The sequence below is a fragment of the Xiphophorus maculatus genome, chromosome 16, assembly GCF_002775205.1.
Source record: "Xiphophorus maculatus strain JP 163 A chromosome 16, X_maculatus-5.0-male, whole genome shotgun sequence".
Lineage (NCBI taxonomy): Eukaryota > Metazoa > Chordata > Actinopteri > Cyprinodontiformes > Poeciliidae > Xiphophorus > Xiphophorus maculatus.
The window spans coordinates 23,522,767-23,550,609 of record NC_036458.1 but is presented as its reverse complement, the minus strand read 5'-3'; the positions used below and the strand labels follow the sequence as shown (position 1 = coordinate 23,550,609).

Genomic DNA, 27,843 nt, shown 5'->3' with positions numbered 1-27,843 from the left:
AAGGCAGAGAGATCAGGGGAAAGGGTGTAATTGTCAGGTTGGTTTGAACAGCTGTTTTACCCTCAATGAATAAAATCCTAATTAATTAAATGGCCTTTGTATTAACTCTGTCTTTAAATTTCAAACATTTAAGTGTGATTAAAAAAAGAGCCAAAAACAGGAGTGTTTATGGAGGCAAATAATTTTTTTACACCACCGGAACATAACTGGACAAATTACAATGATTTATTGAAATACTGGATATGTTTTTAGAAGGTAGCAAGAGACTGGAGAACTACAGAAAACCAACATCTGCACAGGGAGAACATACAAAGAAAGCACCAAAATGCAACATATTTATAGGTTTCAATTACTGCTTAGTGGGTAAAAGGCTAATAAAGCCGTCTATAGACTGACAGCTGGATAGATGGCAGTCAGTCAGACAAATGCAAAATTCTTTTTCAGTAATATGTTAAAGGAAATAAAATTTACACAAACACATGGTAGACCGCAATGAGATTTATTAACTTAACTATGCCGTACAATAAACTGACATTAAAGCTTTAAAAGAAAGTGACATGTCACAAACTTATTCTGACTTAAATTTAGTGTATCCATACAAAGGTTCACTTATATTGCAATTTGGACTTTAAAAGTAAGCTTAAATAAACATCCAACTGCTTGTACCAATGACACAAATAAGCATAAACAGTTTTTATCTTCAGTTACGGGCAAAATCATAATTTCAAATGTGTTACAATCCTTCTGCATGCAGTATTTTTATTGTTTAACTTCACTGTTCATATTTGACTCTGCAGCAGGTTGGCCCAGAAAGCTTTAATCCAACAGTGTGTGTGTGTGTGATGGGGGGTGTGGGTGTGTGAGGCATTGCTAAAACATCACATTATGCAGACATTTACAGGAAAATATTTTTTTGACAGAAGAAGAATTACCCAGATGGAAACGACAAGGGATTAGACACATGAAACTGACATACGATTAATGAAAAAGAAACAAAAGGAAATATTTGTAGGTAATCAGAGGTAATTTACTAACATGAAATGTAAAATTAAACCGAAAACTGGAAGAAATTCAATTTGACATCAACATAAAAGTAATTGTGTGGGATCTGACAACAGACACCTAAAAACAGGACAGAACATATAGAAGAACTGTATCGCAACACATTTTTCTAAAAATATCTCTGTATTCACCAATCAAATGTATCTGTTAAAAGCTGTTTGCATCAAACTTCACCTCATTTATCTGGCTTTCGATGTCACCATGCAAATGAATATGGACACATTTCATTCGTAAAAACAGGAGATCCTTATTAGCATTATTACCATCTGTTACTATATGGCTGTATTGTTTCACTAACATTCATTTGATGGATTAGTTGAAGAGGCATTGACTTCATTTTACAGTGTGTTGCAAAGCTACTTCTAGCTCCTCATTTAAGATTTTTTGAAATTTGTAATGTTGCAACCACAAAGCAAATAGACTCATGCATAGACAGCAGTTAAAAGAACAACTTGCTCACTCAGAGCAGTCATTTAGTCAAAACTTTAGAAATATTTTCATGTAGCATAAGGAAAATCCCCTCTATGCCTGTAGATATGTTCTACCCAGAACTCCTCAAGTGGCAGTTTTAGCTTGATCAGGTTCACTTCAGTTTAAATCTGCTATATTTAGCAAATTTTGCTATCCAGTTATTAATTGATTAATCCAAAACAAATCCCCAGATCAGTCCTACACTGTATAGATGTTAAAGTCAAGCAGACAGAACTGAGCTTTTGTTGATGTTTGTCGGATCTTTTAACTGCAGACGATTCCGTTACTATATATAATCAAGCATTCACTTAAGGAATGATGTTATTGCATTTTAGGCAATAAGATGTTCATTTTCACATTTAAAAAAAGAAATTGGATTATTTGTTTATCTGCATTTTTATATATATACAGTACAGACCAAAAGTTTGGACACACCTTTTAATTCAATGAGTTTCCTTTATTTTCATGACTATTGACATTGTAGATTCACACTGAAGGCATCAAAACTATGAATAATACATGTGGAAATATGCACTAAACAAAAAAGTGTAAAACAACTGAAAATACCCCTTATATTCTAGTTTCTTCAAAGTAGCAACCTTTTGCTGTGATTACTGCTTTGCACACACTCTGCATTTTCTTGATGAGCTTCCAGAGGTCGTCACCTGAAATGGTTTTCACTTCATAGGTCAACCTGCCCTGTCAGGTTAATAAGTGGGATTTCTTGCCTTATAAATAGTCATGAAAATAAAGAAAACCCATTGAATTAGAAGGTGTGTCCAAACTTTTGGTCTGTACTGTATATATAATTAATATTTTATAAAATAAGCTTCAGTGCTTAAATGAAAAATCTGCAGAATGTGGCATTTCTTGATTTGATTGATTAATTGTCTCAGTAATTGATAGGACAATAATAATTAGTGGTAGCTCTACTTTATTGTATATACATCTTTTACTTAACCTGTGTATAATGTCAGTGTGCGTATTAAACGTTTCTAAATGTTCTGTGTTGTTACAGATAGCAGGAAGTTCTGTGTGAAGAACCTTGGAGGCTTTCAGCTGCCAACAGGTTCCTTATAGCAGAAGAAGTTCTTCCTCTGGCCGCAGTCTCTGATCCCAAACAGGGAGTCGCTGTTCTTCTCCAGGACGCCACACCTGCTAACTGGGCAGCCTGGTGTGTCCGGGTACTGCACCGGTTCTCCAGCACTCCAGACCCACTCATCGCCCAGGTAACGCAGACCCGTCCACACCTGCCGACATGTAGCAGAGAGCCACATGAATACAATACAGTGGTAATATGCTGCCCTCATGTGCCAAAAAAAGGCTACGTTCGCTCTGCAGCCTGAAGTCACTCAAGTCCAATTGACATTACGCCGGCTCCGCCCCCATGCTGACGTAGAGCAATCCTCCCCCAATCATTCCAGGGTACTTGTCAGCAACTGACCAATCAGCGTTCCAAGTACAATACTCCGAAAATATTTACAGCATCTATCATAGAAAACACGCTGCAGTCAGAGAGATTTTGAGGAAAATAATAGATAATCACGGTTAAGTTGTCATTGGGTAATATGCAATCCCGACAGCGGTCACCCACAACATACAGAGGGCGGAATACAATTTATTACATTTCCAAAATCAAAAAGGAGTCTGGAATAATGCAAGAACTGCAGCCCAACTCACACCCAGTTGAATGAAACTGATGGACGGGAACTACCACGTTAGTCAGCACCATGAAGGTAACTGGTAGTAAACATCCCAGTTTTTGTCATAACGATACTTACTGATAGCTCCGTGCTAACGACTCATAACTCAGATAAATTAAAATAACAATGCTAAACATCTAATGATTTACAGAACAATAAGTGAAGGTAGTTATGCTGGTTTTTATGCGTGTAGATTCCAATGGTAGCTCTATGCATGAAAACAGACTGCGCTAACTGCCATATTGGCATTTAAACACCGTTTCATAATACTGTTTATTTCTAGCATTTTCCTGAAGGCAGATTTTTACAAGCCGGTATTATTTAAGCCAATCAGACTTTTTTGTCCCTCTTTTGTCCTCTTGGGCTTTATCTGATTCCTCCGTTATTTCCCGCTAATAACCTTACAGACCTGACGTAGGACCAGTTACAGAATTTTCTTGCCCACAGTCTTCGCCTCAGTGTTGGTTTATAAGGCAAAAATGACTCAAAAAATGTCTAGGGTAGCATTGAGGTCCGTTAGTCTTCCTTATTAAGCGTGGTTAACACAACCACGCTTAATAACAGCGTGGTTGTCGGAGGATTGCTCTACTTCCGCATTGGCGCGGAGCCGGCGTCAAGTCAATTGTTTGTGAAATTTAATTTTTTTCTTTTTCTTGTTTTTTAAGCGTGGTTGTTCAAACTTCCAAATATATGCGACCAGGGGCGCCGCCAGGAAAATTGAGCCCCATGACAGAAAAATTCAATTGGGCCCCCCTGCTGTTACAATTTCTTGAGCCTATTTGACCCATAAGAAGCGGCACAATTTTAAAAGCATGCAGCTGCCTTGCTTTCTTGTCATGACAGTTTGTTATGAGACAGACAATCTGTGAAAAGATGAATCTCCTCCTGGACTGACAAGAGGCTGTTTTTTATTATAATGTTATAAATATTGTTTGATTTTCTGTCACTGATAAATATATTGTTTTGTTATGTAATTGTAAAACGAGCAGTGAGACATGAAAAATCCACATAGACTCCCTGGAATGATGCTAACTAGCTTGTCTCTGAACACAGTGTTGCTCACCGTTTTCACTGGGACAGCGAGGAGGAATTATTCTGATATGGGAGTTAGAGCTGCTGCTGCTGACTGACTCATCTGTTGTTAGGTGTGGTAAAACGGTACAGGTACAACTTAATTATGTTGGTAGATTTTATTCCTTTGTTCTTTAAATGCAAGTGAAATGGAGGCAAACAGTCTGTAGCTAAGCTAACTATGCTAAGTGGTTGATAATCTCAAACGTACATAAGGGATAAAACAAACGTAAGAGCGGAGCAGGGGACACTACGAGATGTTTACAGTTTAATAATAATACGAGAGCATGGCGGACAGGTAGCCTAAATGCTCTCATTGGGTCATTTTCAGGATTCCGGCTTGAAGAGTAGTTTAGTAGACTGGTTTAATTCAGGGGAAGATAGACCACAAAGCAAGAGGATGAGTCGGTCAACAGCATCAGTGCAGAGTAAACAGCGGCCCACCTCCTCAGTGGTAGCGTATTGGGCTCTCTCTCGTGCGTAGTTGTGGTCGTCGGGGGTGATCAGGGTTGCCAGGTCATATCTGTTTCCTTCTTTCAGAGTCCTGCAGTGCTCCAACGCCTCCTCCCACGTCTTATTCTCCTTCACCAGAACCAGGTCCTCGTCATAACACAAGTAAGTATGTGGAAAGTCACAACTTTCACTCATCCATTTGGTTAGGTACTGAAAGACACAGAGCTTGCCGCTTTTTGGTTCTGCAAACAAAGCAGCACAGAGGATGAGGATTCTGTTAAATCAGTTACTTAGATCAGAGAGTATCTGATGTCATCATCAGCGCTTACGGGAGGTGGCTGTGCAATGAAAGGCAAATTAATTACTTTAAAAAAAAAATCATAGTGTGTTTTTACGGACTATATTGTTTTAGATTCCGTCACTCACAGTAGAAAAGCACTTATGATTAACATGACAGATTTCTACATGCTGTAAGCGTGGGAAAACCTGTAAAACTGGTAGTGGTGCAAATATATATAGTTAGATGTCTCTTAAATATCTAACTAAGAGACATCTATAGTTAGATGCCCATTAGCAAGTTTGATTTAAATAGTTTTTTTTTTAATCAGAGCCTCCAGTGGTTGGGGCTTTGAATCGGTCCTGTAAGAAGCCTAACGTCCGTCTCCTTGTTCTGTTCTGAAAGCAGTTTTATTATTAGGTGTGTTTTGAATTATTGTTCTGTTGGAACATCCAATTGTTTAACTGTCTCATGTCTGATCTGACTAAATGGGTCACTACTTCTGCAGTAACACTGACCTCTGCAGGAGGAACTGCAGTGTTACATCTACAATAACTTTTTTTTTAGGAAGCTTGGACCTTATATCAAGTACATTTAACTTTCCTCTTTGGATTAAAGGAGGTTTTTTCATTGAATTGTATTGAACTGAATAACACAGCAAAACAAAACAAAAAAAACTGATGATAAAATATCACCTAGTTGCTCTGCTCACCATTACGTTCCCAGTTGAAGAAGGTTGCGATCTCCTCTCCACTGGACCATTTCCACGGACCGGTATCGTTATCACGGTACAATCCGATCCAGCCAAAGCCGCCGGAATAAGCTTGCATTTCTGTTTTAGTTCTGATGGTGGTCAGGTCGCTGTGTTTCTCTCGACAGGCAGACTGAGCCTGTCGCCAAGTAGCCCAATCAGAATAATGTTTAAACGTCATAGTGTTGAGTCTGGTGTTTTGGCTCCTGACAGGATGAACGGTCAGCATCAAAGGGACAAAGATGAAGACGAACCAAATCATGTTTCCACCGAAGGCCATCCAAACACCTGGGATCAGATATGCATGTTATTAAAGCTGCAGTATGTAACTTTTTTTTTAAAATAAATGTTTTTTACATATTTGTTAAAACTGTCACCATGTTGTGGCAGTTTACTCTGAGACAGATAATCTCGATCCCTCCTTCACCTCCTCCCTGAGCTGCTATTGCTGTCTGAAGAAGCAATCTGAGCCAGGGGGAGGGGCTTAGCGCTGTCAATCCACCATGTGTACTTGCTGCTAAATTTGCTAAATAACAACTTACTGTTTCAGGAAAACCATCCATTCATCCGTCATTGGTGGCTATGCTAACTAGCCTTAGCATTCCTGACAGGCTCTGCCATCGGAAAGAAGCTACTACAGCGTATCAGAAATGTGGGGATGGGGCAACGAGCAGCGCCACACGGCAGGTGATTGACAGTGCTAGGACCTCCTCCTTGCTCTGATTGGTTGTCTCTAGTTAGCACTGGGAGAAGACAGAGGAGTTAGATTTTTTTGTTTCCCATATTATCTGCCTGATATTATGCTGTCTCGTGACAATAGTGACAGTTTCAACAAATATGTAAAAAAAACAATTTTTTTTTCTTTTAATAAAAGTTACATATTGCAGCTTTAAACATTAACCTCTGTAAAATACCTAAAGGCTCTAAAAGGATGGAGAGAAACACTGACATGTTCCAAAAAAAAGGAGCACCTGGATGAGAAACACCACACAAGTTTTCACATTAATACAAAACTGCTTGTTTCTACTCATGTGAGTTTGAAATGTAACTTCACTTAGGGACATTTCTGCTTTGATTTCGTGCATTGTGTGTGAACAGGTTCTTATTGCCATCTAGTGAAAATTTCATGCCTGTTGCACCTTTAGGAACAAATTCAGTTAGAGAAATGGTGACATGTTTCGCCACAGAACATACAATAGATATAAATGCAGGGAAATTAGTGTAGATATAAACATGACATGTGTTTGCTCGCCCCACAATTTTCACATTTTCCAACAAATATCAATGGTACATCAATCAACAATACAAACAAATCATGTTTGTGATCTTCATCACAGCTCATATTATAAGAAACATCATCTCAGTACGACAGCTGATGGCACCGCAGGACAGGAGGAGGAGAGAGGAAAATAACATAACAATATCACGAAACATACTTCTATTCCTTTTGGTTCTTATTTTGTTTTATTTTATTTCCACCCAAAACATCTCTGTGTGATTCCAGATGAACTCAAACAGGAAGCATATAATAATAATAATAATAATAATAATAATAATAATAATAATAATAATAATAATAATAATAATAATAATAATAATAATAATAATAATAATAATAATAATAATCTGGAAATAGTTGCCAAAAATTGCCATTTTACCATTTGTCCTCCTTTTTGTGCCACTGTATTTCATTGTTTCTGTAGATTTGTGTTTGTTTGTTCCCTGACCCGTTGAGCCTGCTCTCTCTCTGTCTCTTTACTGTTTGATTTAAAACCCTCATGAAGTTTGACTTTCAACTGTAAAAGAAAACTTTTTTTCCTGTGTGCTAAAGCGACCCTAAAACCTCTACACGCACAGGATCAGAACCAATCTGAAATCAATATGGATTATATCAACTAGTAAATGTCAAAAAATATGTCATTGGTGATCATATATTTACGAAAGTTTTAAAACATTCTGTCTTTCCACCTGCTCCATGTGACACTTTATCCATAATCCTGAGTAATAATTCTGTACTCACCACAGGCTGTAGAGGTTTTTGGAGCTCTTCTTCTGGTGATGCTGAGTCTCCGTGTTTATACCCAGTAGAAAGTCTCCACCGACCAATCACAGAACGACACAAAACATTCAAATGCAGATTACCCCGGCTACCACACCACTCACTCAGCTGCCTCCAACTTCTGTTTCACACCTTTCAGCCAAACTTCTCAAGCTGTTCACATACAACAGTGTTTGTAACAAGATTACTTACAGATGTATTTTTAATTGAAATGTTTTTTATGTCCAGAATAAATACAAAATGTAGTGTCCTCGAGCAGCATGTGCAGAAGCTGGTTGAATGCAGGTATCAGGGCAGCTTCATGCTACAAAAAGACATCTGAATATGATATCCTAATTATTTAATTGACTTTATTAAGTCGGGGATGCATGTGGCATCAAAGTAAACAGGTTGGACTGATAAAAAAGTAGCATGTCTTTGTATGACCGTAAACCTCTCAGATTATTTGTATAGGGAAATGAAATTTTCAAATGCACTGCTCCCTTGCGGCAAAAAGATCCTTCGTTTCCTGCTTTACTAAATCTGTTTTAATTAAGTCAGGATTAAGTCAGGCAAACAGAGCTTCCAAATCAACCCTGTCCCATTTCAAAACATGCTTTTTAAACATTTACTTATATGCTATATCTGTAGGACTTTTAGTTGAACACATTCTGTTTTGTCTTCATATTTCACATAAGGTTTCCCCCCTAGAAAACTTGCCAAGCCCAGTAGTAGGGGGCTTGGCAAGCCCCCTAGGGGTACCTCCTATGTACATAGGGAGTACATAGGGGGTACTATGTACCACTTTTTGAGATAATGTTTTTTAAAGTTCACAGGAAATCTGGAAAAATATCAGTAGGTAATTGTTATTCAAAGACATTAGTAACAAAACCTAAACACCAACTGAAAAGACTTTAAAAAATGGCAAACCAACACAAACACAGCACTTTGCTTGTTTCGTCCTAGTTATAATGTCCAAAATGTTTTGATCCTTTATATGTGACTTGTCATTTTATTTGTTGAAGTTGTTGGCGTGTAGACTGATAAAGACAGGAAATAGTTACGAAGTTCCAGAGAATAAAGTAAAGACGCCTGTCCTCAGTCTCCCTTGCTGCTTCTGACCGTGTCACTTAAAAGACTCTTTAACCCGTCTTTGGCATCTGTTACTGGTGTATAGAAAAACACTTATCACACATCAGTGTTCAGAGATTAAATGTGCTGTAAAGCAAATAAATGTTTGATCAGCCTCTGATTTCTTTTAGCCAACAAAGTATTTCTTATAAACCTTCAAGGTTCTGTTTTTATCAACCCTGAAAATAAAGTTTTTGTGACGTTCCCTGTCATCTCACTTTAATTTTTGCAACTGGTATTTTCTTGTTCTTTTTTTAAATCGACACATAAAAGCAAAATTGGTGTTCTGTTTTTTTTGTTTGTTTGTTTTATAAATCAACATTGTATGTCTCTAAGGTCAAATTTTCTTTGTCAGTTTTGAATGCTGTGTTTGAAATGCAAAGAATATTCAAATTCTTTTATTCCTTTAAGCTGTACAAGACATGGCATTTGTTAAGCAGATATGTTCTCATCTTGTCCACGCAAGTTTCTCCCTGTGGCCAAAAGCCACAAGTTTGCTTTAGGCGCCGTTTCTTCCTTTTACATCTTTAAGTTTGACTTTCAGTAAAACTCTAATCTTGTGAGTTTGTGGCTGTTCGACAATGTTAGGTATACATAAAAAGCACAAAGTTTCTTTTGTGTGTCAAGTTGTAAGTCATAATGGATAATATAATTAATCTGTTTAATCAGTAGGACAGAAGCTAAGAGTTCTGAAAAAACACTGTCACCCATTAATCTTTCTCTAGTTTTCTTTTATACAAGCTAGATCCTAAGCAGTGTTTCATAAAAGCATCCACAGGTCAATTTGTCCTTTCTCCTTTGTGACAATATGTTTTCAGGTACAAATTAACATCTTCTGCCAAACAACTTTTCACACCCCAAAAAGTCAAAAACGCCAAAACTGTAAAAGTAGAAAATGGCGACAGATTGGCACAACCAGCAACTGTCTAGAACAGACGACATGCCTCTATAGCACACAGTTTCTTTTTTAACAGCTGCTATGGTTCTTTTGAAGTTTTCATCTCACTGAATCTAAAAATGGCAAACCTTCATTCTTCCACCCTGAAGAGTGTTGTTATCAGAAAAACCTGGTAGATATGAAGTACGGGGCACTCGAACCGAAAAAACAACATTTTGAAGTTTTCAACCACAGCTTATTTATTATTTACAAATAATTCAGAGGATTCTACTAACAACATAATGCTTTAAACAATTTTATATATTAAAACATGTGATAAAATTAAAATACAAGAAACTCAGTGTATGAGTCAGTACAATTTTGCACTCCGTTTGATTTTTTTGGTAAAAATTAAACATAGGTTTATATGAAATTTATTATCTATTGCAACATGTTACCAGAGTGTGTCCATGTTGAGTCAAACCAAAATTTTAAAGTGTATTACACTTGTTAGGTTTTATAGAAACTTTTCAGTCAAGAATGAACCTGTTCTTGCTTAATTAGTTTAAATATTTCATATTTTAAGCCACATATGACAGTACAAAAGCAGTAAAATGATAGCACAGTATTATGTATTTTCCAGGAACATACTGCCACTTCATAGCACAATCAAGTAACTATGTTGCCTTCAGGTACAAAACTGCTATCCATTTCAAATATGACTTAAAAATTCATTTGACTTTGCAATTTAACATCTTGAAATTGGGCATCTCTTTAAAAACTCCTGCTCTTTTTGAAACTGCCTTCAGGTAGTCATCACAACACGGCTCCTCTATTAACCCTTTAACAATGTTTTTACCAGCCTTACACTGACAAGTACCTTGTATAACGAGCTCAGCAGATGTGCAGTTCCACCAGGTGTTTTCTACTTGCTGCTGACGCTAGTCTGAAGGAACTGAGTGGCTGAGTCGCAGGGGAAGTCTGTTTTCATCCAAGCTCAAAAGAGTCAATTACACTTAAACTGCCCCTTTAAGTGTAAGCAGAAAATCATAATAATTAACATAAATAACAGATTTCAGATATCCATTGGTGTAGTTAATCTATATAATGTGTTTCACTTCGTGACATAGTTTTTTGAAAAAAAAAAAAAAGATTTTCCAATAATGTCCTAATTCCTTGAATGGGTTTAGAGCTGTAAACATAGCAACTCAACTCAATAATCATGTTTCAACAAAACCCTAAACTTCATATTCAGAATCAATAATACATGATTCATTAGTTGATACAGCAACTAGAGTTCTTTGAATAGAAAGCTTCTAGCATGGCTTATTCTTGCCATCCATCCATCCATCCATCCATCCATCCATCCATCCATCCATCCATCCATCCATCCATCCATCCATCCATCCATCCATCCATCCATCCATCCATCCATCCATCCATCCAGCCAGCCAGCCAGCCAGCCAGCCAGCCAGCCAGCCAGCCAGCCAGCCAGCCAGCCAGCCAGCCAGCCAGTTTAAGTTAATGAATGAAGAGCCTCTTTTCACAAGTTTTTCTACAGGATTTTAGATTTTAAGTAACAGAAGAAGTTCCTTCTCTCATTGCAGTCTCTGATTCCAAATAATGACTTGCTGTTCTTCTCCAGGACGCCACACCAGACACCCGGGCAGCTTGGAATGTCCTGGTACTGCACCGGTTCTCCGCCCACCCAGAACCACTCATCGCCAAGGTAACGCAGGCCCGTCCACACCTACCGACATGTAGCAGAGAGGTCAACATAAAAACAGAGGGTGAGTTAATTAACAAAAGCAACACAGAGTAAACAGCAGCCCACTTCCTCAGTGGTTGCCAGTAGGGTTGTCTCTCGTGCAAAGTCGTGGTCGTCGGGGGTGATGAGGGTTGCCAGGTCGTAGCTGTTGACTTTGTCCAGAGTCCTGCAGTGCTCCAACGCCTCGTCCCATGTCTTATTCTCCTTCACCAGAACCAGCACGTCATCATAGCAAATGAAGACACGTGTTGCGTTACACGGAACACTTGACCACTTTTTAGTTAACGGCCGCTGAAAGACACAGTGCTCATATTGTGACGGTTCTATGAGAAAAAAACACAGACGTAAGAGTAAGCATGTTTTTTTATTGTACCTCTACTTTGAAGAATGAATCATACTTCATCCTTGAGCAAGATTCTGCTAGAGATTAGAACTGCAAAAAAAAACACTCTTATCTTATTATTCACCTATTAAGCCACTACCTATTAAACCTACAGTATATTCACACATACTTTGTATGTAAACCTTTTAAAGGGTCTACCTGGAAATATATTTCTTAGTTTATCGCAATAGAAGTTATGTTATGTTAGACACTTTTACTGATAAAAAATGTATTTCCGTGGACATAAACAGATATATTTTATGTAGGCAAACAGAGCTTGACATATAATTTGATTTCAACTCCCTCGTCTCACTGAGTATATGGACAAAGAAAATAAGAGTTTGGAAAATTATATGTGTTTTCTTCACCATCGTTTTTGTCCCTCCTTTCTTTTTTCCTTCCTTCCTTGTATTGTTCCCTTTTCCCTCCCTCCATACTTACTCATTCCCACTTTCTGAAACACAATAAATACAATCGACTCTGTACGTTTTTCTAAAGCGAACCTGGATTAAAAAGCTCCACCCCAACATGAAAACGGTTTAGCTAATTGCAGACGTCACTGCAACATTTACTGAACAGAATTCGTCTCGCTCACCATTTTCATCCCAATTGAAGAATGTTGCTGTCTCGTCTCTTCTGGACCACTTCCAGTGGCTCTTGTTGTTGTCTCTGTGCAGTCCAATCCAGCCCCTGGTGCCATTCAGCGCCTGAATGACTGTTTCTGTCCTGATAGTGATCAGGTCAGTGTGATTCTCCCTGCAGGAGGCCTGGGCTTCGCTCCAGGGTTTCTGTATTTCATAAAATGTAACGATTCCTTCTCTGAGGCCCAAATTCTGACCACAGGCAAAGTAAAGGACAGACATCAATGGGACAGCGACCAAGATGGTCCTCATAATGTCTCCGCCTGGAATCAGATTAGCATTATGATTATCAATCAATCAATCAAGCTTATTTGAGTATTTCAGCAACAAGGCAGTTCAAAGTGCTTTGCATCATAAAAACACAAAAATACAGAGTCATAGAACGCACAGTCAACCAGGGCCGTGCAGAGAGATTTGGAGGGGCGGGGGCTCAAATTAAAAAGGGGCACATTGAACAAGATCTTAAAACACTGTACAACAACATAACAACCCATATTAATCAAGAATCTAATATTTAATTGGATCTTACTATATCATTGCCATCATGTGGGGACAATGCAAAGCAAATCTAGTCTATATTTTCCCCATCAGGTATAAAGTTTCTGTTTCTGCTGCTGACAGTCCTGGAGATCTGAGCTGATCTTAGACTGTAGCTGTTAAACAGACCAGAGGAGAGAAGGTCAAAGGTTATAAAGTTATGAAATAGGCAAAATTGCTGCCATTTTACTAATTAAGCCCTAATAATAAAATCTGTCTAAGGCCCCATATTACCTCGGGCTGGCCCTGCATGAACAGCCGCTGCGATGCTCATCTCTGGAATCTACCTGGAATCTACCTGGAATCTACCTGGAATCCCCTGGTGGCCCCTATGTCAGTCCCCCGATGCTTTGGAGACATTTTGATTCATTTCATTGTGGCATGTTTGGATTTTTGCTGCGGTTCTAATTATTGCTACAATATTTTCTCTGATGTTTATTTTCTGAACTCTAAATGCTGTGGGCTGAATCTTCCTTTAACACTTGAGGTTCTGCAATAAGTTCTATTTACAGCTGCTGGAGCCCAGATCTCGTCAGCAGCGGCTTTAACCCGCCTGGTAGAAACGTTAAGGAGAAGCAGAGCAAACAGTCAGCAGGTGGTACCAGGTGGTACTGGGGCTTTGAGGTGCGTCGCGACTCGCGGTGACAGTCGGTACCGTGTCTTATATCAGGATGTCTGATAAAGACAGATATTCTTTCTATCTGTCGGTGGAACCGATTAAACTGCCTGTAGTGAACCTGGCAAGAAGGATAAAGTTAAAGTCAGAAGTTTTCTCTGAAGCGTTTCTGTGTTTAGGGGCAAGGCGGGTTTTGTCCCGCTATTGCAAGGACGATTATGAAAATATAAATAGAAACAGTTTTTCTAACGTCAACATCAGACCTACGTTTTTATTCACAAACCAGCGTATAAAAAAATATTCTTGCCCATAATTTGATAGTTAGAGGACACAGATCCTCCTCACCATTGACCTGGAGTCTGAACAACATGGAGGCTCTGAGAGTCATTATTAGACTGAGGGCAGCCAGACTAGTTTATTTTTACTAAATTATTATATTTAGCTAAATATTATTGCTGAAGGGCACACAGATTAAAAATAATAATAATGAAAAATTAAAAATAATAAAAAAAAACTCAAAAAGGTCACTAGGGGCATCAAGGATAAAAGGGGCAGGGGCTCACGCCCCCCCCCCCGTGCCTGCAGTCAACTGATGAAACATTACATTTTGTCAAGTACCATGGTTACACATCAATGCTTCATTTATAGTGGTTGGTTCAAAAGCAACTCTAAACAGCTGAGTTTTTAGTAGAGCTTGAAAGGAACTCGGTGTTTTGGCCAGAACCAGAAGACCTCTCTGGTTTTCTGGTACTAAAAGAAGACTTTGGTGGTAACAATTGGCTATCTACAGAGAGCTTACTTGGAATTTCCCATAGGATTACTTATGGGACCTTTAAGTACCTCCTGCCTGCCTACTCAGACTTGACCATATCTTTTCTCCACCTGCACCTGTTTTTGCAATTCTTTAAAAGCACAAGTTGCTAGTTAAGGCAATCATACAATAATCTAACAATAACTAAACAATTTATCCTATACGCTGCAAGTAATCCATAGATAGTACAGACACCAGTAAAAGTTCAAACTGCACATTAGTAATCGGTCATAAAAGTCAGTCTTTGTTTTCACCTTCTAGTTTTTTCTCAACAAACCTGCCTGACTTTTATTTAAGACTCCATTTATGTAAAAGCTTCACTGGACGATATCTGAACTCACCTCAGGCAGCAGCAGCAGTTGGAGAGCTTTGAGTCGTTCAGGTCATGTTTGTTTTCTGTGAATACACTCGGTAAAAGGACTTAACCAACCAATCACAGCACTGCTCTAACTCTTACTCGATATGCAGATTAACCAAAGCAGAGGATATGGTCAAATCCTCTGCTTTGCCTTCAGCAAAGCATGCGCAAAAAGCACGTCACATGCGCAAGACACAAGCAAACCAGGCCACTGAGCCATCAGGGGCCTCCCATAAATGACATTTAACACAGACCGTAGATCTAATATTTAATGTATTTATATTATGTATACACACTTTCTCTGAGGTCACATGAACTTGTCTTGTATCTGTTACAACTTGTTCCAATCCAAACAGCACTAAGATTCGTTTCTCATTACTCATTTCCTTCGGTGACAGTTCCATGGACTCAGATTTCCTGTCTATTTGCTTACTGGGATCTGAGGCACGGCTTACTGGGAGTGATGGATGACTTTATGTGCGACTTCTCCAGATTGCTTGTTTTGCTTGAACCTTTTGTTTTCTTGCTGAGCTCCTCCTAGTAAAACACATTTACCTTTTCTGCACATATTCCGTTTTGTTTGTTTAAGCGTCCCTCGCTTTGTTTTCCTGGGTTCTGTTTGTTTGTGGCATAATTTTCTGAATATCAATGCCATACTTGTGGTTATTGACTAAATATCTGAAGACGCCTTTCAGGATATATATATAAACAGAAAAAACCTTCACAGATTTCCAACTATTCTGACTTTATTTGATTATAACATCCTTATGTCAGAATGTACACATGTATCACTTGTGTTAAGATTTTTTTATTAATGTTCAAAATAGGAGAAACTAAACATTTATCAGCAGACTTTATGCAATCAGTGGAATAAAATGTGTAAAATGAGAAATGGATGTGTGATGGATCCGCATGTTTGCCCAGCTGAGCCCCTGATCAGGAGTTGGCCCCAGTCCGCGGGCCCCTGATGATGTGGATCCTGGCCTCTTCATCCAGCTCCTCCACGATCCTCTCCTGTTTGACTGACAAGATGGTGTAGCTGACTGATGGAGGGCTAGTTAAAGCAAATCTCATCAGCAGTGATCATCTCCGATATAACAGCAAACAGGGCTGAATACAAACACAGGCCACATTTTAGAATTTTTACTAAAATGTCATGTGATTGTTCAACACTGTTTTGCGCATAAAAATGAAATGCATTAAGGTTTATGGCACATGTGTTAAACTGAAGACCCCGAGGGCCATACAGGCGCGCCGTTGCTTCTAATTTGGCCCAGAGGGGCACGTAAATGAAACCTAACAGCTGTGTGATTAAATATTATTTTATCAATCAAATCAAAGCAGTTTTTAACCTTGTTTTCTGCCCAATTGCATCAGTCACTTTTTAGCGATTCCCCAATTGTGGAAATTCGTGCAAAATTCAACAGGTCGCTGCACTGTTTCCGCACTAATGTGTAACTGTGAGTTTATTGCAAAATTTCTGCAAAAATATTTATCAAATTGTGATCCAGGATTTTTTCATACAGAAAAAAACAACAAAAAACAGAAACAAAACCAGGCAGAACATTCAGTCTGTTCATTGTCCAGATGTGAACAGGATGGGAGTACGAAACGTATCTGATAGTAGCGATTAAGGTTATCGATTAATGAGTTAATTTGAAGTTGATTGATTAACAATTAATTGATAAGGGGCCATTATCAGCCATAACGTGAAGGACGGAATTTGCTGCATTTTCTACATCCTTTTTTTATATTTTAGTGAACTTGGTCAAATCGCGTAAAATTCATGTTTTAAAAGAGTAAATAATAGCTTTAAAATAGATGATGTAAATAGATGATGTTTAGTTGTACCTGTGATCAACAAGTCAGGACTTCAGTCTTCATTCCTTGTGAGACAGCTTGTTTGACAAATGTCTTTATGTTGCAGTGCAGGAAGTTCCCTGTCACTGTTTTCAACATAAAGTACAGTGCAACTTTTCACGACCATATCAAAACTAAAATAAACATTTTTAGGGTACAACTATTCACAATGTTCGAAGTAAATTGAGGAATATTCCTGAATTTCCTGCTTTTCAACCTCAGCTGTCTGATTTTTTTCTTTTTTACCTACACACATGACCTTGGTATAATTTTACAGTTTTTTTATTTCTTCATGTCAACTCTCTCTCTCTCTGGAAGTGAGCTGTGAAGGATACAGATGCCGACCACGATCGCTCCGATGCCCAGGCCGGTCAGCAGGTTCCTGCTCCGGATCCGCGCTGCGTTCTTCTGGAAGTAGTCCAGCTGCTGTCGGCGGCGGAGAAGCTGCATCTCTGCGGCTGTCGCGGTCGCTTTGGCTGCTCTACCCGGTCCTTCCTCCGCCATTGTTTGTTATTGCACTGACCGGAAGTTCACGTCTTCTTCCTGTACGTTAGAGTTCACTGGCATCGTTTGGGTTGCTCTACCGCCATCTTCTGGCTGCAACCGTCCAGGACAGCTTTGTTGTTTGTCCCTCTCGGGAATGGCTCGAGCCTGCTTTGTCTCCATGGGATACCGTCACATTTATCGACGAATTATTACAAATGATTTCATTTACAGAGTGTGAAAAATACAGTCACGTTACGTGTCACTGTTTAAAAGCCGCCATTGGCTTTATTTAAAGCAACTTTTAAACTTTTGTGATACGTTACACACACAGCTGGTAACAAAAAAACTGTAAATTATATACATGTAACCCGGATGGTAAAAACATAAGAGATGTATAAGATAATAAATAGTAAGGATACGTTCATTTATTATATCTTTTTATTTCAATTAACATTTCAAAGTTCATATAAAGTTATTAAAATATGTTTGCATTGTTTAAAATAAGTTATCTTTACTTTGTGGGGAATTGCCAGGGAAAATTGTATTTTCCTACAGGAGTACGGTCTGTGAAGGTAGCACAGGTGTGAAGAGAAAATAGAGAACGGGAGGAAGTTGGTTGAGCGGGAGAGGCGATAGCAGAGGAGCAGCAGTTAGCTGGTTTCGAAGTGAGTAAGCTGAGACTTGTCCTAAGGAGAAGTTATAATATACAGTATGCAAGTTAGCAGGAAACAGTAGAGTTTCAACGAGAAGCTGTTGGACTGTATGTTTGTTTTCTTTGCCGCTGTATTTACCCGAGAGTTAGAGCGAAGCTAACTTAGCTGTTCGCTAACATGGACTACTGTAGTAGTGTTCAATGCAGCTTAGAACTCATTTTCAGAATTCCGAGTACAAAAAGATGTGCAATTTCTCTCTTTAATTAAACATGCTGCTCTGTAAGTTGGTAGCTATGTGGCAGATTCCAGCTGTGTGCTTTTTTGTATTTTTTCTTTCAGTTACAAACATCAAATCTTAACTGTGAAAAGTGTTGCTATCCAGAAGGAACCACAGACAGATGAACAGAAGAACTCCTTGCAAGAAATAATCAGACCTTTCCATGTGCAAAAAAACCCTTTAATGACACATGAGTGCTTTAATATGTGAGATGTTTCTTTTGTTTTCAGTTCTGGAGACTGCATTGCAAAGTAGCTGGGTGATATTTTTCATTTAGAAATCGAAGCCTTTGGTGCTTTCATGCGAATCCATATTTTAAATCTGTCCCCAGCTTTACTTTAGGACAAACCCAAATAAGAATATTCCTCACAGTTACTCAGTAAGCCATAACGGAGTATTAAGAAAATAATTAAAAAAAGAAAGAAAATTGCAAGAATAAAGTCATAAATTATGAGAATTAAGTCATAATGTTACGTGTATGAAGTTGTACAAAAATAAAATAAAGTTGAAATAATATGAGAAAAAAGTCTTAACATTATTTTCAAAATATTATGACCTCAATATTATATTACCACAACTTCAATTTCCTATTATTTTGACTTTATTCCTGTAACATTATGACTTTTTTGTCATAATTTTATTTATTTATTTTTTCTTAATATGATCCAAATACTTTGTCAATGCATGTCCAAAATGCTAAAGAATTTTGCAGCAAGTGGTTTTTTTTTTTGTTTTTTTGAGAAAAGTCCAAGAAAGGAGAAAACTTCCAAAATCAGAATCTAGTCATATATTTTGTAGTTGGTCTCCAGAGCTGAAAAACCATCGAATGAGAAGCAGGAGTTCAGGAAGCAGCAGCAGCAGGAGGAGAGGCAGGAGGCTGCTGGGTGGAGGTGAGGCAGCAGCTTTGGAATGAGTCGGAGAGGCTCTTGGCGTGCTCCAGCAGCGCGTACGAGTCTCTGATGTCCGTCAGGCCAAACCAGAAGACAGTCCACACTCCGTTTACAAAGCTGCCGTCACAGTGCTTAAAGTACCTGGACAGAGGAGGATGAAAGCAAAGGGAGGCTCTGATCTGATGCTTCCTGCCTAGCCCAGCTGATTATTTTCAGGTCAGAACCCGACAACGTGTCAGAACTAAACACAACATCCAACAACCAAACAGCTTGTAGAACCGCAGCTGTTGGCTTTTGTTAGACTTTATCATCTTTTCACAACATAATGGAGGCTTTGGAGATGTTTCTAACTTTACTGAAACTTAGGACTCTTTACTGACACACTGTGCTTGGGATCAATCCTTACCATTTGACTCTACGTGTGATGCCTTTCCTTCATAGCATTTTTAAACGAATACCTGAATGCTGCAAACCACCAAATGACCAACATTCCTCTTTCTTTAAGGAACACTTATGAATCCAAAAGCAACCTCCTACAAGCTACTGGGGTCCTTTATGAGGACTGGAGCTTCAGATTAGACATTACTGCTTGAAGTAATTGATCAAAATTCCCACTGAAGTCTGAACAAATTTCAAACGCAGTTCCAGACTGTATTTAATAAGAGAACATCAACTAGATACCACGTTAATATTTTTGTGTGGGACTAACCACGGGTTGATCCTGTTGGTGGCCTTTGACCTCCAGAACAGCTTGCCCAGATCCTGTCGGATGCACTCCCACAGGATGTGGCTGGTGCCCTGCCCCTGCTTACTGCTGCTCACCACAAACTTGTCCAGGTAGGGGGTCCCACCGTTGACGGGCTCCATCGTGATGATGGCCGCTGCACTGTAGCTGGGGGAGGACATTAATGTAAAAACATGTGATGCTTTCTCACACACGTTGGTACTGATCAGACACAAACAGCAACCGATGATGAGACTTTAGCAGACAACACAAATTAAGTGGAGTGTTGTGAGATGGAAGGAAAATGGCCTTTCAGTGCATTTGATTTACTTAGCTGTGTTTCCATCAAAGATTTTTTATGTGTATTTTTATCAAATTAGAAAAGGTTGACAGAAATGGCAACATTCAGAAGAATTTTCTCAATCTCATATGAAAAGATTTTACTCTCGCTTCAGATGGGTTTGGTACCTCTGAAAAAGAGTTAATGAAAAAGAGTAAAAGGGGAGAAGGAAACACGTTTTCTGAATTAAGTGCTGACGCAGTGAATGCTTCCATCTAGTGGTGGGTCTGTGCCTTAGCAGAGGCATGGAAATGGGAAAAGTTCAAACTTGGATGGGAGGACTCTCGGCATCTCTGGAAATGTCCGGTCAGTGCTAGTTAGCAACCTCTACTTCCTGTTTATGACAGCCTTAAGAAACGTCAACATGTGGCAAAATTACTCCTTACACCGCCTGGTTGATTTGCTCCAAACCAGTAGATGGAAACACACAGAGACCATGAATACTAGGGAACACAACAAGTTGGAAGGCTTCATGTCCATTACTGTGTCTTTACTTTGCTGTGATAGTTTCTATTATATTTACTGTATCTATTTTTGGTGAATGCTTTCTCTGCTGGCTGTAATACAAATTGCTGCCTAGGGACATTATATACGTTGATCTGTGGGCATGATGACGATTAACTGCTGCAGGTGGGGCAAGACGACTGTCTGACTGATGATTGAGAAGCTGTTCCAATAAAAACTAGTGATCAGAGACTTTCTGCTCAATCTGAGCCAGTTTGCAAAGAAAAAACCTGAGTGAAGTTGTCCCCATACCTTCTTCAAACCAGACAAAATTGGTGTCAAACATTAGTGCTACATTTGTGCAGCAATTCTTTTTGTTTGTGCTGGTATATGTTTGAAGATATTAATGAAAATTTAAAGGTCAAAAGGTCAACCAGCCCCCCCAACTTTTACGAAATAAAAATGACCTTTAATCTTGTTGATTGACACCAATTTTGTCTGGTGGGGGGAGGAGGGATCAACTTCACTCAGATTCTCTACAAAGTGTTGGCTGAAGGGACCTCAAGACAAATCCATGTAACACTTTTTGGATTTTAATTAGTGAGAATGGTTGAAAACCATGAGTCATTTCCAGACTATGTCACATTGAATCCCACATTAAGGTCCGTGGTTGTAACACGAAACATGAAAAAGTTCAAACAGTACAAATACTGGAGAAATGAAATGCACATTAACAGCTTGACCTTGTCAGATGTTTTCCCCTGCACTACTTGAACGCACCCTTCAGAGAGGTAGACACAGTGCATCCGTCCCTTCAAAGCCTCCACATAATCCCGCCTCAGAGTTTTATCGAACGACTTGTTGATGAGAGTCAGCAGACGCTCCACGTCGATCTCATCCAGAGAGGTGTACCTGCACGAACAGAGCAACAGAGACGCCGTGTGTATGTGTGTTTGTGTGCAAGTCTGAAGCAGTGTGTTGGGATTTCCATGCTTTCAGAAGGCGTGTCCTTGTCACAGAGGTTATTTTTGTTTTATGATGCACGGATCAGGTTTCGTGGGCTTGTGTAATATTTACTGACCTGTGTATGGGGTCGCCATTTTTGAAAAGGGTCCCAGAACCTGACATGAAACGCAGGACAGAAGACAAATTACTAAATTAATTAAGAAGATATTCTGCAGGTCAAAAACGGATGCAATCAAGCTAGCAGCCGCTCAACTCAGACTGTCCTGTGTGCTGCACACAGAGCTCGGAAAAACAATCAAATGCATAAAATCACATCAACAGCTATCATAATTATTAGAAACCAAAGCCACAAAGAAGAAATTAATTACCTTACAAAAATACAAAGACGCGCCTTCGGAGACCACTGCGTGTGGCAGTTAAGACAGTTCCCCCCCAGTGATCTGACCAGCTGTTTTAGCTCAATTACTTTTATATCAAGGCGTGTTTCTATAGTCTGATGCGTTCTAACGTACCGTTTAGAGGTGGACTCAAACAGCCCGTAATGACGTGTTGCTGTTTGTACACCAGAGACCATGCAGCTGTTACCAAGACCAAGGAATTAATTCATTGCTGTCTAAGCTGTCCTCCCTGTGCACTTTCCCAGCATACGAACAATAGATGTGCTCATTTCATACAGAATCATATTACTCAAGAAAGCGAGACCAAAGTTTATCAGCTATCTGTGTTTTTCATCCCTTCAAACTGGTTCCTGAACCGCACAGAGCTCTCCTGACTTCTTCCAGGAAAACAGCAGATTTTGACTATAAAAATTAGCACATGTATCATATAATATCCTCAAACTCTGATAAAACAGACATGAGCAGTTTTCAATACCAAAACATATGTTACACTCAATATTTTCTGATTACTTTCAAACTCCTTTGGTTATAATGAACTAAAACATTTTCAAATGAATATATGATTTATACACTCTTAAGAATGTAATCTAATATAAAAAAAACTACTGATGAGACTAATTTTAATCAAATCGTGATTATTATATCTAAGAAAAATGTTCTACTGGTTAAGTTATGTATTGATTCATGAGTCTAAATCTAACCTAAACTGAGGCCTGCTCAAAACAATCATGGTCCGTCTAATATTTAAACATGCGGTAGAGTTAAAGCTAGCATTAAAACTAGCATAATTAAACTAATATTTCCAACAATATTAAATACTTAGAGCTGAAAGAAATTTAACCAATATTCAAAGTAGAACAAACTCTTTGTTCTGCTTATCTAACAAAATAAGCAGAACAAAGGCGGGTAGAAGGGACATTAACAGAAACGCGTAATTGGTAAATCACATTATTGCTTGGATTATAATTGGTGCGTTTTGCATCCAGTGAAAACAAACATGTTAACAAATAAACTGGACAGTACGCTGTAAGTTTAGTGATATTTCCACAGTTGCAGTCTTGACTGGTCTTTAAATAAAATCCCGAGTCCTCAGCGCCTAAGACCGAGACGAGACCATCAAAAAAATGGTCTTGAGACCAAGACCGGTCTTGAGTACTACAACACTGCAGCACATTATTGCGAGAGAACCCAAAACCTATTGCGAGGGAATGGAAACGAAAAAATCCTCCATGTCCACTAGGGGGCTCCATAAAATGCGACATGACCGTTCAGACTGCTGCCGCTTTTCAAAACAATCAGACACGCCTCCCATTTTGATAAAATTTTTTGAAAAGATCGGAATGCTGTGAGAAAGTGGGACATGTTTGGCCTTTGCCTTGTGCTCTGAGGCCTCACCCCGGTGGCTGAAGAGCTCAGTCAGCAGAGTGTCTGCAGAGGTGATCACAGCTGAGGACTCTGTTGGCAGCTGATTTAGCAGTCTGGCGATGGTGGTCAGCCTGCGGCGCTCCACTTGGCTCAGCCACTCCGCTGCAGACAGACCAGGCAGGTCAGTGGGCAGTGACACCGTGTCCAGTACCTGTCACTCAAACGGAGAGAGGTATACGTGAGTAAGCAGTGTGTATTCACATTCGACGTGCATGCAGGAGGGCTGGTTTTGTGCCTTGTGTTTTTCGCCCCGCAGGCCTCCTGAGTTGTTCAGAAACATGACTTTGAGGGGCTGCAGGGCTCGGGAAATGGCTGCTGTGACCTCCGTTGGGTCCAGCACCAACGAGCATCCTCGTCCGTCCCTCCCAACTGGGCAGACCAGCGGGATGGTCCCACAGTCCAGACTCCACTGGAGGAGGCTGATGTCCACAGAAATGGAGTGTGGAGCACTGCAGAGAAAAAGGATAGAACTCTACTAACGTAACAGAAAGAGAAGGAAAGCATCGACGCCAGGAAACGTGGAAGTTTGTCATAACATTTTGGAATCACAGTAAAAGTATTTCACACCACTTGAATGTCGTTACATTTTCTTCCCTTCCACTTATTAACTTTGATGTGTTTTACTGGGATGTTATGTGATGGACGAGAAGTGAAAGTTAACGTACTAATAAAAATCTGAGGGTAGCACAGACTAATATTCAGGCACATTACATTCTGATACCCCTAAATAAAAGACTAAACAGTTTGTGTGGGGTCTGCAGTGATGCTAAGTTTCCCCTTTCCTGACCCTTGACCTGCACAAGTCAAGGGACAGTAAGCCCTGAAGATCCACTCTGCAGACCAGGTGCAGAAATATTTGCTGTCATTCGCTAACTCTTCATCTTAATGAACAGAACAGTTCGATTCAGGCCTAGTCCACAAGTAGTCGTGTATTTGGGAAAACTAATACAATTTTATGAACTTTGGCCTTTCATCCACACAAAAACTATGTTTAATGTCACTAAAAACGATTACGTATAGAAACTCAGATTTGAAAAAAACTGTGTCTGTGTGTGCAGGTGGGAAAACCGAGATTTAGGACCCCACAGATTACTGTCTACGACAAATAATCCACCAACACGTGATTCCCAGGCAACACCATGCTGTGTTTTAATAACTATATTCTGATACGGTATTTAAAAGTGGCTCAACTTACGTATTTGTCCACACAAATGAACCTCCTGGAGCCATGTTTAAATCTTAACAGGAAGTCATGGTTATTTTGAAGCAATCTGATTGGTCGACGAAGTTTTAGTTATGCTGCACTGCCCCCTATGGGTTTGGCATGTTTAAAGCTACTCTGAGGCGTGTTTGTGTTCATGTGGATGGAAACCTTTCTGTAGCCAATCCCATGTGAACAATATATTTTTCTTAAGCTACAAAGCAATAGTTAGTGTTTTAATAAGAGGGAGTGGGACATTTCGAAGGGAAAATGACTGCATTATCATTGTTACATCATGCATCATCATCCGTGTTGTCTATTGTAGAAGTCACCAGGTCCTATAACCTTCAGAGACTCCTCCTTAGTGGCTATAAGATAAGTTTTGTCCTAACCTGCTGCCTTGTGGTGCCTCATGCAGCTGCAGGAAGGACTCTGCAGAGAAGAATGGTAGGACAGTTGCTGAGTGTAGCTGTAGAGCTTCAGTGAGCTGCTGGCACCGCTCCACCAGCCCTCTGGTGCACCAAGACCCTGATTCCTGGTTATAGGAGCAGCCCATCACCACCACAGGCTTCATGTCCATCCGCTGCAGGAACGACAGGCCAAAGGCCAGGCTCTGTACCGTCTCCCTGCTTTGGAATACCAAGTCGTCCACCTCGAAGAGACACAGAAATGTTGAGAGTTCAAAAGTAGGAAGCACTTTGTACTTTGGTCACTGCAAAAGAAATAAAATCAGGTGCTTTTATTTGTATTTTTTTGTATGTAGATAAGTGATTTAAAAACAGTCAACTTTAAGTTGTGTGTTTCAGGAAGTGTGTTCTATCGCCACACACAGTCCTGACATTTTGGGTGATTTTTTTCTACATATGAAGACATGTCTAGAGATAATATATAAACATTTTTTAAAGTACTAAAAAACAAATTTTACTTTGAAATTGTATTTCATCTTTTGTGGAACTTAATTTGTTTCTAACTATCAGCAGGAACATTTCCTGCAGGTCCGGTCTGACGTTTGGGTCAGAAGGGACGGTTCACTCCCTTTTGTCGGGCCAGGGTTCAGTTATGGTACTGGCCAGTTGATCACATGAGCTGGTGCTGCTGCATGGCAGGACATTTTAACATAAAATTGGTGTCCTCTGACTATCTGTAACTGACATCTGTAATTACAATGTAAGCGTGGTGAAGCAGATTTGACATTAAAACCTGTGGAAGCAAACACAGCTAAATGCCAGAAACTTTTTCCCCAAACACAAACTAGTGGTTGTGTCAGAAACTGAGCCATGAGCTGAGAAAGAAATTTTTATTTCTTTATATACACTGTTGCTGTGAGAAACATCTATAAAACTACTCTGTGTATAGAAAAAAACATGATAGGTTCTTTAGAAAGCTCTGTTACACTGTAGATAACAAATTTAAAATAAATAGTGCAATATTTAAAAAAAAAATCATGATAAGGAACAGATGTGTGAAAACTATTTTGCTTATTTTGATATGGTCCAAAAATAATAATACGTTTGACAGCCCGGAGGCCCGGGCGTGTCAGACCGGGCCTCGTGGCATAAACTGCCTGAAACTAAGTTCAGTTTTGAAGACTTTTAAATTAATTAAAAAACTCGAAAACATCAAACTCTCGGTTATTTCATTGTGAACAAATAAAGAAAAGTTTACCTCCAGCACAGCAAAAGCAGGCGACTGAGATAAGTTCGCTCTCTGGAACTGGGCCAGCCAGTACCGAGCCTCGCGAGGATCCCCACCGACCTCGCTGAGGAAAGCCTTCACGTCCCGGTAAATTAAGTTCCGGTTCGCCAGCGCATGTCGGTCAGCGGCGGAGAAATACCCGGGACTTTCCTGCTGACCCGCGGCCGCGGTTCGCCCTCCCATGCGGGCTGCGGTGGAGCTCCCCGTACGGCGCTGATCGGCACACATCTGCCCCCGCTGCCGGCCTGAGGTCCCGGCGAGCACCGCAGAACATCGGCCCGGACCGGACAGGTACTTCCCAGCCATCACCACGGCCCGACAGCCAGTGGAACCGCTGTTGATTTTGGACATGTGGAGAGCTGGGACCGACCCGGAGGCCTTTGCTGTGCAGCAGGGTGTGCTGTGTGGACACTGACAGCTGGTCCATTCAGCACGCAGCCTGCTGCTGTGTCGGCATTTCTCATATTTCAACTGACCAGCACGAGTCGTGGGGTTGAGGGGCCATTATAAGGAGATCCGCAGGGCCGGCCCAAGCCTCCATGGGGCCCTAAGCGAAATATAGTTTTGGGGCCCTCTAGTTCTGGTAATAATGTGGACTGGCTGCAATCAGCAGCCCGATCATTAGATCATTCACACACCTGCTATAAACTGATTGCATCTCTGGCAGTGCTGTTTACATTATATACATGTATAATAAGATGCATTTATTGGCCGACTGATTTATCAACCAGTTGATTTCTGGGCACCGATTTCCTTCATTTTGGGGGATCATGATCTGCTGATACTTACACATGAAGCCCATCTTATCCCCTGATCTTGTCTTCATCAGCAAAGGTTTATAAATCATCTCTGTCCTCTTCTGCTCTACAGTGAGAGGTTTGACTGACAGACCGACCCACCAGGTCAAGTCTGAATGTTTACAGTTAACAATATTTACCCCAATGTTGCCAACTCAATGACTTTCTTGTTATATTTAGCAACATTTCAGACATCCATCCATCCATCCATCCATTTTCTGTCCACCCTTTGTCCCTAATGGGGTCGGGAGGGTTGCTGGTGCCCATCTCCAGCTACGTTCCAGGCGAGAGGCGGGGTACACCCTGGACAGGTCGCCAGTCTGTCGCAGGGCAACACAGAGACATACAGGACAAACAACCATGCACACACACACTCACACCTAGGGAGAATTTAGAGAAACCAATTAACCTGACAGTCATGTTTTTGGACTGTGGGAGGAAGCCGGAGTACCCGGAGAGAACCCACGCATGCACAGGGAGAACATGCAAACTCCATGCAGAAAGACCCTGGCCGGGAATCGAACCCAGGACCTTCTTGCTGCAAGGCAACAGTGCCACCAACTGCGCCACTGTGCAGCCCAACATTTCAGACAAAAAATAATAATATCAGGCAAAATCAGCAGGTCAGGCATTTTAAAGATCGATAATCACGGATCGGCCAGAAAACTACAATCGGTGCAGCTCTACACACATATTCATGACATTGTTTGATTAAATAAATTTCTCTTAAGCATAACTCC

The 27,843-nt window shown here is 40.0% G+C and overlaps 4 protein-coding genes across 5 annotated transcripts; all 4 read right to left on the bottom strand.

Annotated features, from left to right (window-relative positions):
- Positions 1 to 2,425: 2,425 nt before the first annotated feature.
- LOC111611717 (dromaiocalcin-1-like) lies at positions 2,426 to 5,961 on the bottom strand. The gene is made up of 3 exons (XM_023349567.1): positions 5,750 to 5,961; positions 4,752 to 5,002; positions 2,426 to 2,783 (listed from the first exon to the last, which is right to left on the bottom strand). Exons 1-3 carry the CDS (start codon positions 5,865 to 5,867, stop codon positions 2,589 to 2,591), a joined length of 564 nt encoding a protein of 187 aa, XP_023205335.1. The 5' UTR covers positions 5,868 to 5,961; the 3' UTR covers positions 2,426 to 2,588.
- A 5,374-nt stretch (positions 5,962 to 11,335) lies between these two features.
- LOC111611701 (C-type lectin galactose-binding isoform-like) lies at positions 11,336 to 13,104 on the bottom strand. Of its 2 annotated transcripts, XM_023349454.1 has the most exons (4): positions 12,580 to 12,666; positions 11,976 to 12,035; positions 11,669 to 11,893; positions 11,336 to 11,584 (listed from the first exon to the last, which is right to left on the bottom strand). In XM_023349454.1, the coding sequence occupies exons 2-4, from the start codon at positions 12,003 to 12,005 to the stop codon at positions 11,390 to 11,392; spliced, it is 450 nt and encodes a 149-aa protein (XP_023205222.1). In that variant the 5' UTR covers positions 12,006 to 12,035; positions 12,580 to 12,666; the 3' UTR covers positions 11,336 to 11,389. The 2 variants fall into 2 exon arrangements, with proteins under 2 accessions (XP_023205222.1, XP_023205221.1); XM_023349453.1 differs by lacking the exon at positions 11,976 to 12,035 and having other exon boundaries at positions 11,669 to 11,925; positions 12,580 to 13,104.
- A 2,567-nt stretch (positions 13,105 to 15,671) lies between these two features.
- LOC102220046 (cytochrome c oxidase assembly factor 3 homolog, mitochondrial-like) lies at positions 15,672 to 17,341 on the bottom strand. Its single transcript, XM_005814018.2, has 2 exons — positions 17,143 to 17,341; positions 15,672 to 15,990 (listed from the first exon to the last, which is right to left on the bottom strand). The coding sequence occupies exons 1-2, from the start codon at positions 17,309 to 17,311 to the stop codon at positions 15,884 to 15,886; spliced, it is 276 nt and encodes a 91-aa protein (XP_005814075.1). The 5' UTR covers positions 17,312 to 17,341; the 3' UTR covers positions 15,672 to 15,883.
- Positions 17,342 to 18,381: 1,040 nt separating this feature from the next.
- nags (N-acetylglutamate synthase) lies at positions 18,382 to 26,798 on the bottom strand. The gene is given in 9 exon segments (XM_005814019.3): positions 18,382 to 19,254; positions 19,823 to 20,005; positions 21,402 to 21,533; positions 21,703 to 21,742; positions 23,381 to 23,561; positions 23,646 to 23,859; positions 25,004 to 25,263; positions 26,277 to 26,707; positions 26,710 to 26,798. Coding segments are annotated over 9 exon segments (1,692 nt in total). The 5' UTR covers positions 26,771 to 26,798; the 3' UTR covers positions 18,382 to 19,064.
- Positions 26,799 to 27,843: the final 1,045 nt, after the last annotated feature.

What these genes read in the sequence shown, in the direction of transcription:
- LOC111611701 (XM_023349453.1), bottom strand. Translation starts at nt 12,877, where the DNA reads ATGAGGACCATCTTGGTCGCTGTCCCATTGATGTCTGTCCTTTACTTT. An exon ending in CTTCAATTGGGATGAAAATG is followed by an intron (nt 11,926 to 12,579) that starts GTGAGCGAGACG and finishes TTTTTCTCATAG; the next exon opens with AACCGTCACAATATGAGCAC. An exon ending in TACTGGCAACCACTGAGGAA is followed by an intron (nt 11,585 to 11,668) that starts GTGGGCTGCTGT and finishes ACATGTCGGTAG; the next exon opens with GTGTGGACGGGCCTGCGTTA.
- LOC102220046 (XM_005814018.2), bottom strand. Translation starts at nt 17,311, where the DNA reads ATGGCGGAGGAAGGACCGGGTAGAGCAGCCAAAGCGACCGCGACAGCC. An exon ending in AGCGATCGTGGTCGGCATCT is followed by an intron (nt 15,991 to 17,142) that starts GTATCCTTCACA and finishes GCCCTCCATCAG; the next exon opens with TCAGCTACACCATCTTGTCA.
- LOC111611717 (XM_023349567.1), bottom strand. Translation starts at nt 5,867, where the DNA reads ATGCAAGCTTATTCCGGCGGCTTTGGCTGGATCGGATTGTACCGTGAT. An exon ending in CTTCAACTGGGAACGTAATG is followed by an intron (nt 5,003 to 5,749) that starts GTGAGCAGAGCA and finishes CTTTGTTTGCAG; the next exon opens with AACCAAAAAGCGGCAAGCTC. An exon ending in AATACGCTACCACTGAGGAG is followed by an intron (nt 2,784 to 4,751) that starts GTGGGCCGCTGT and finishes ACATGTCGGCAG; the next exon opens with GTGTGGACGGGTCTGCGTTA.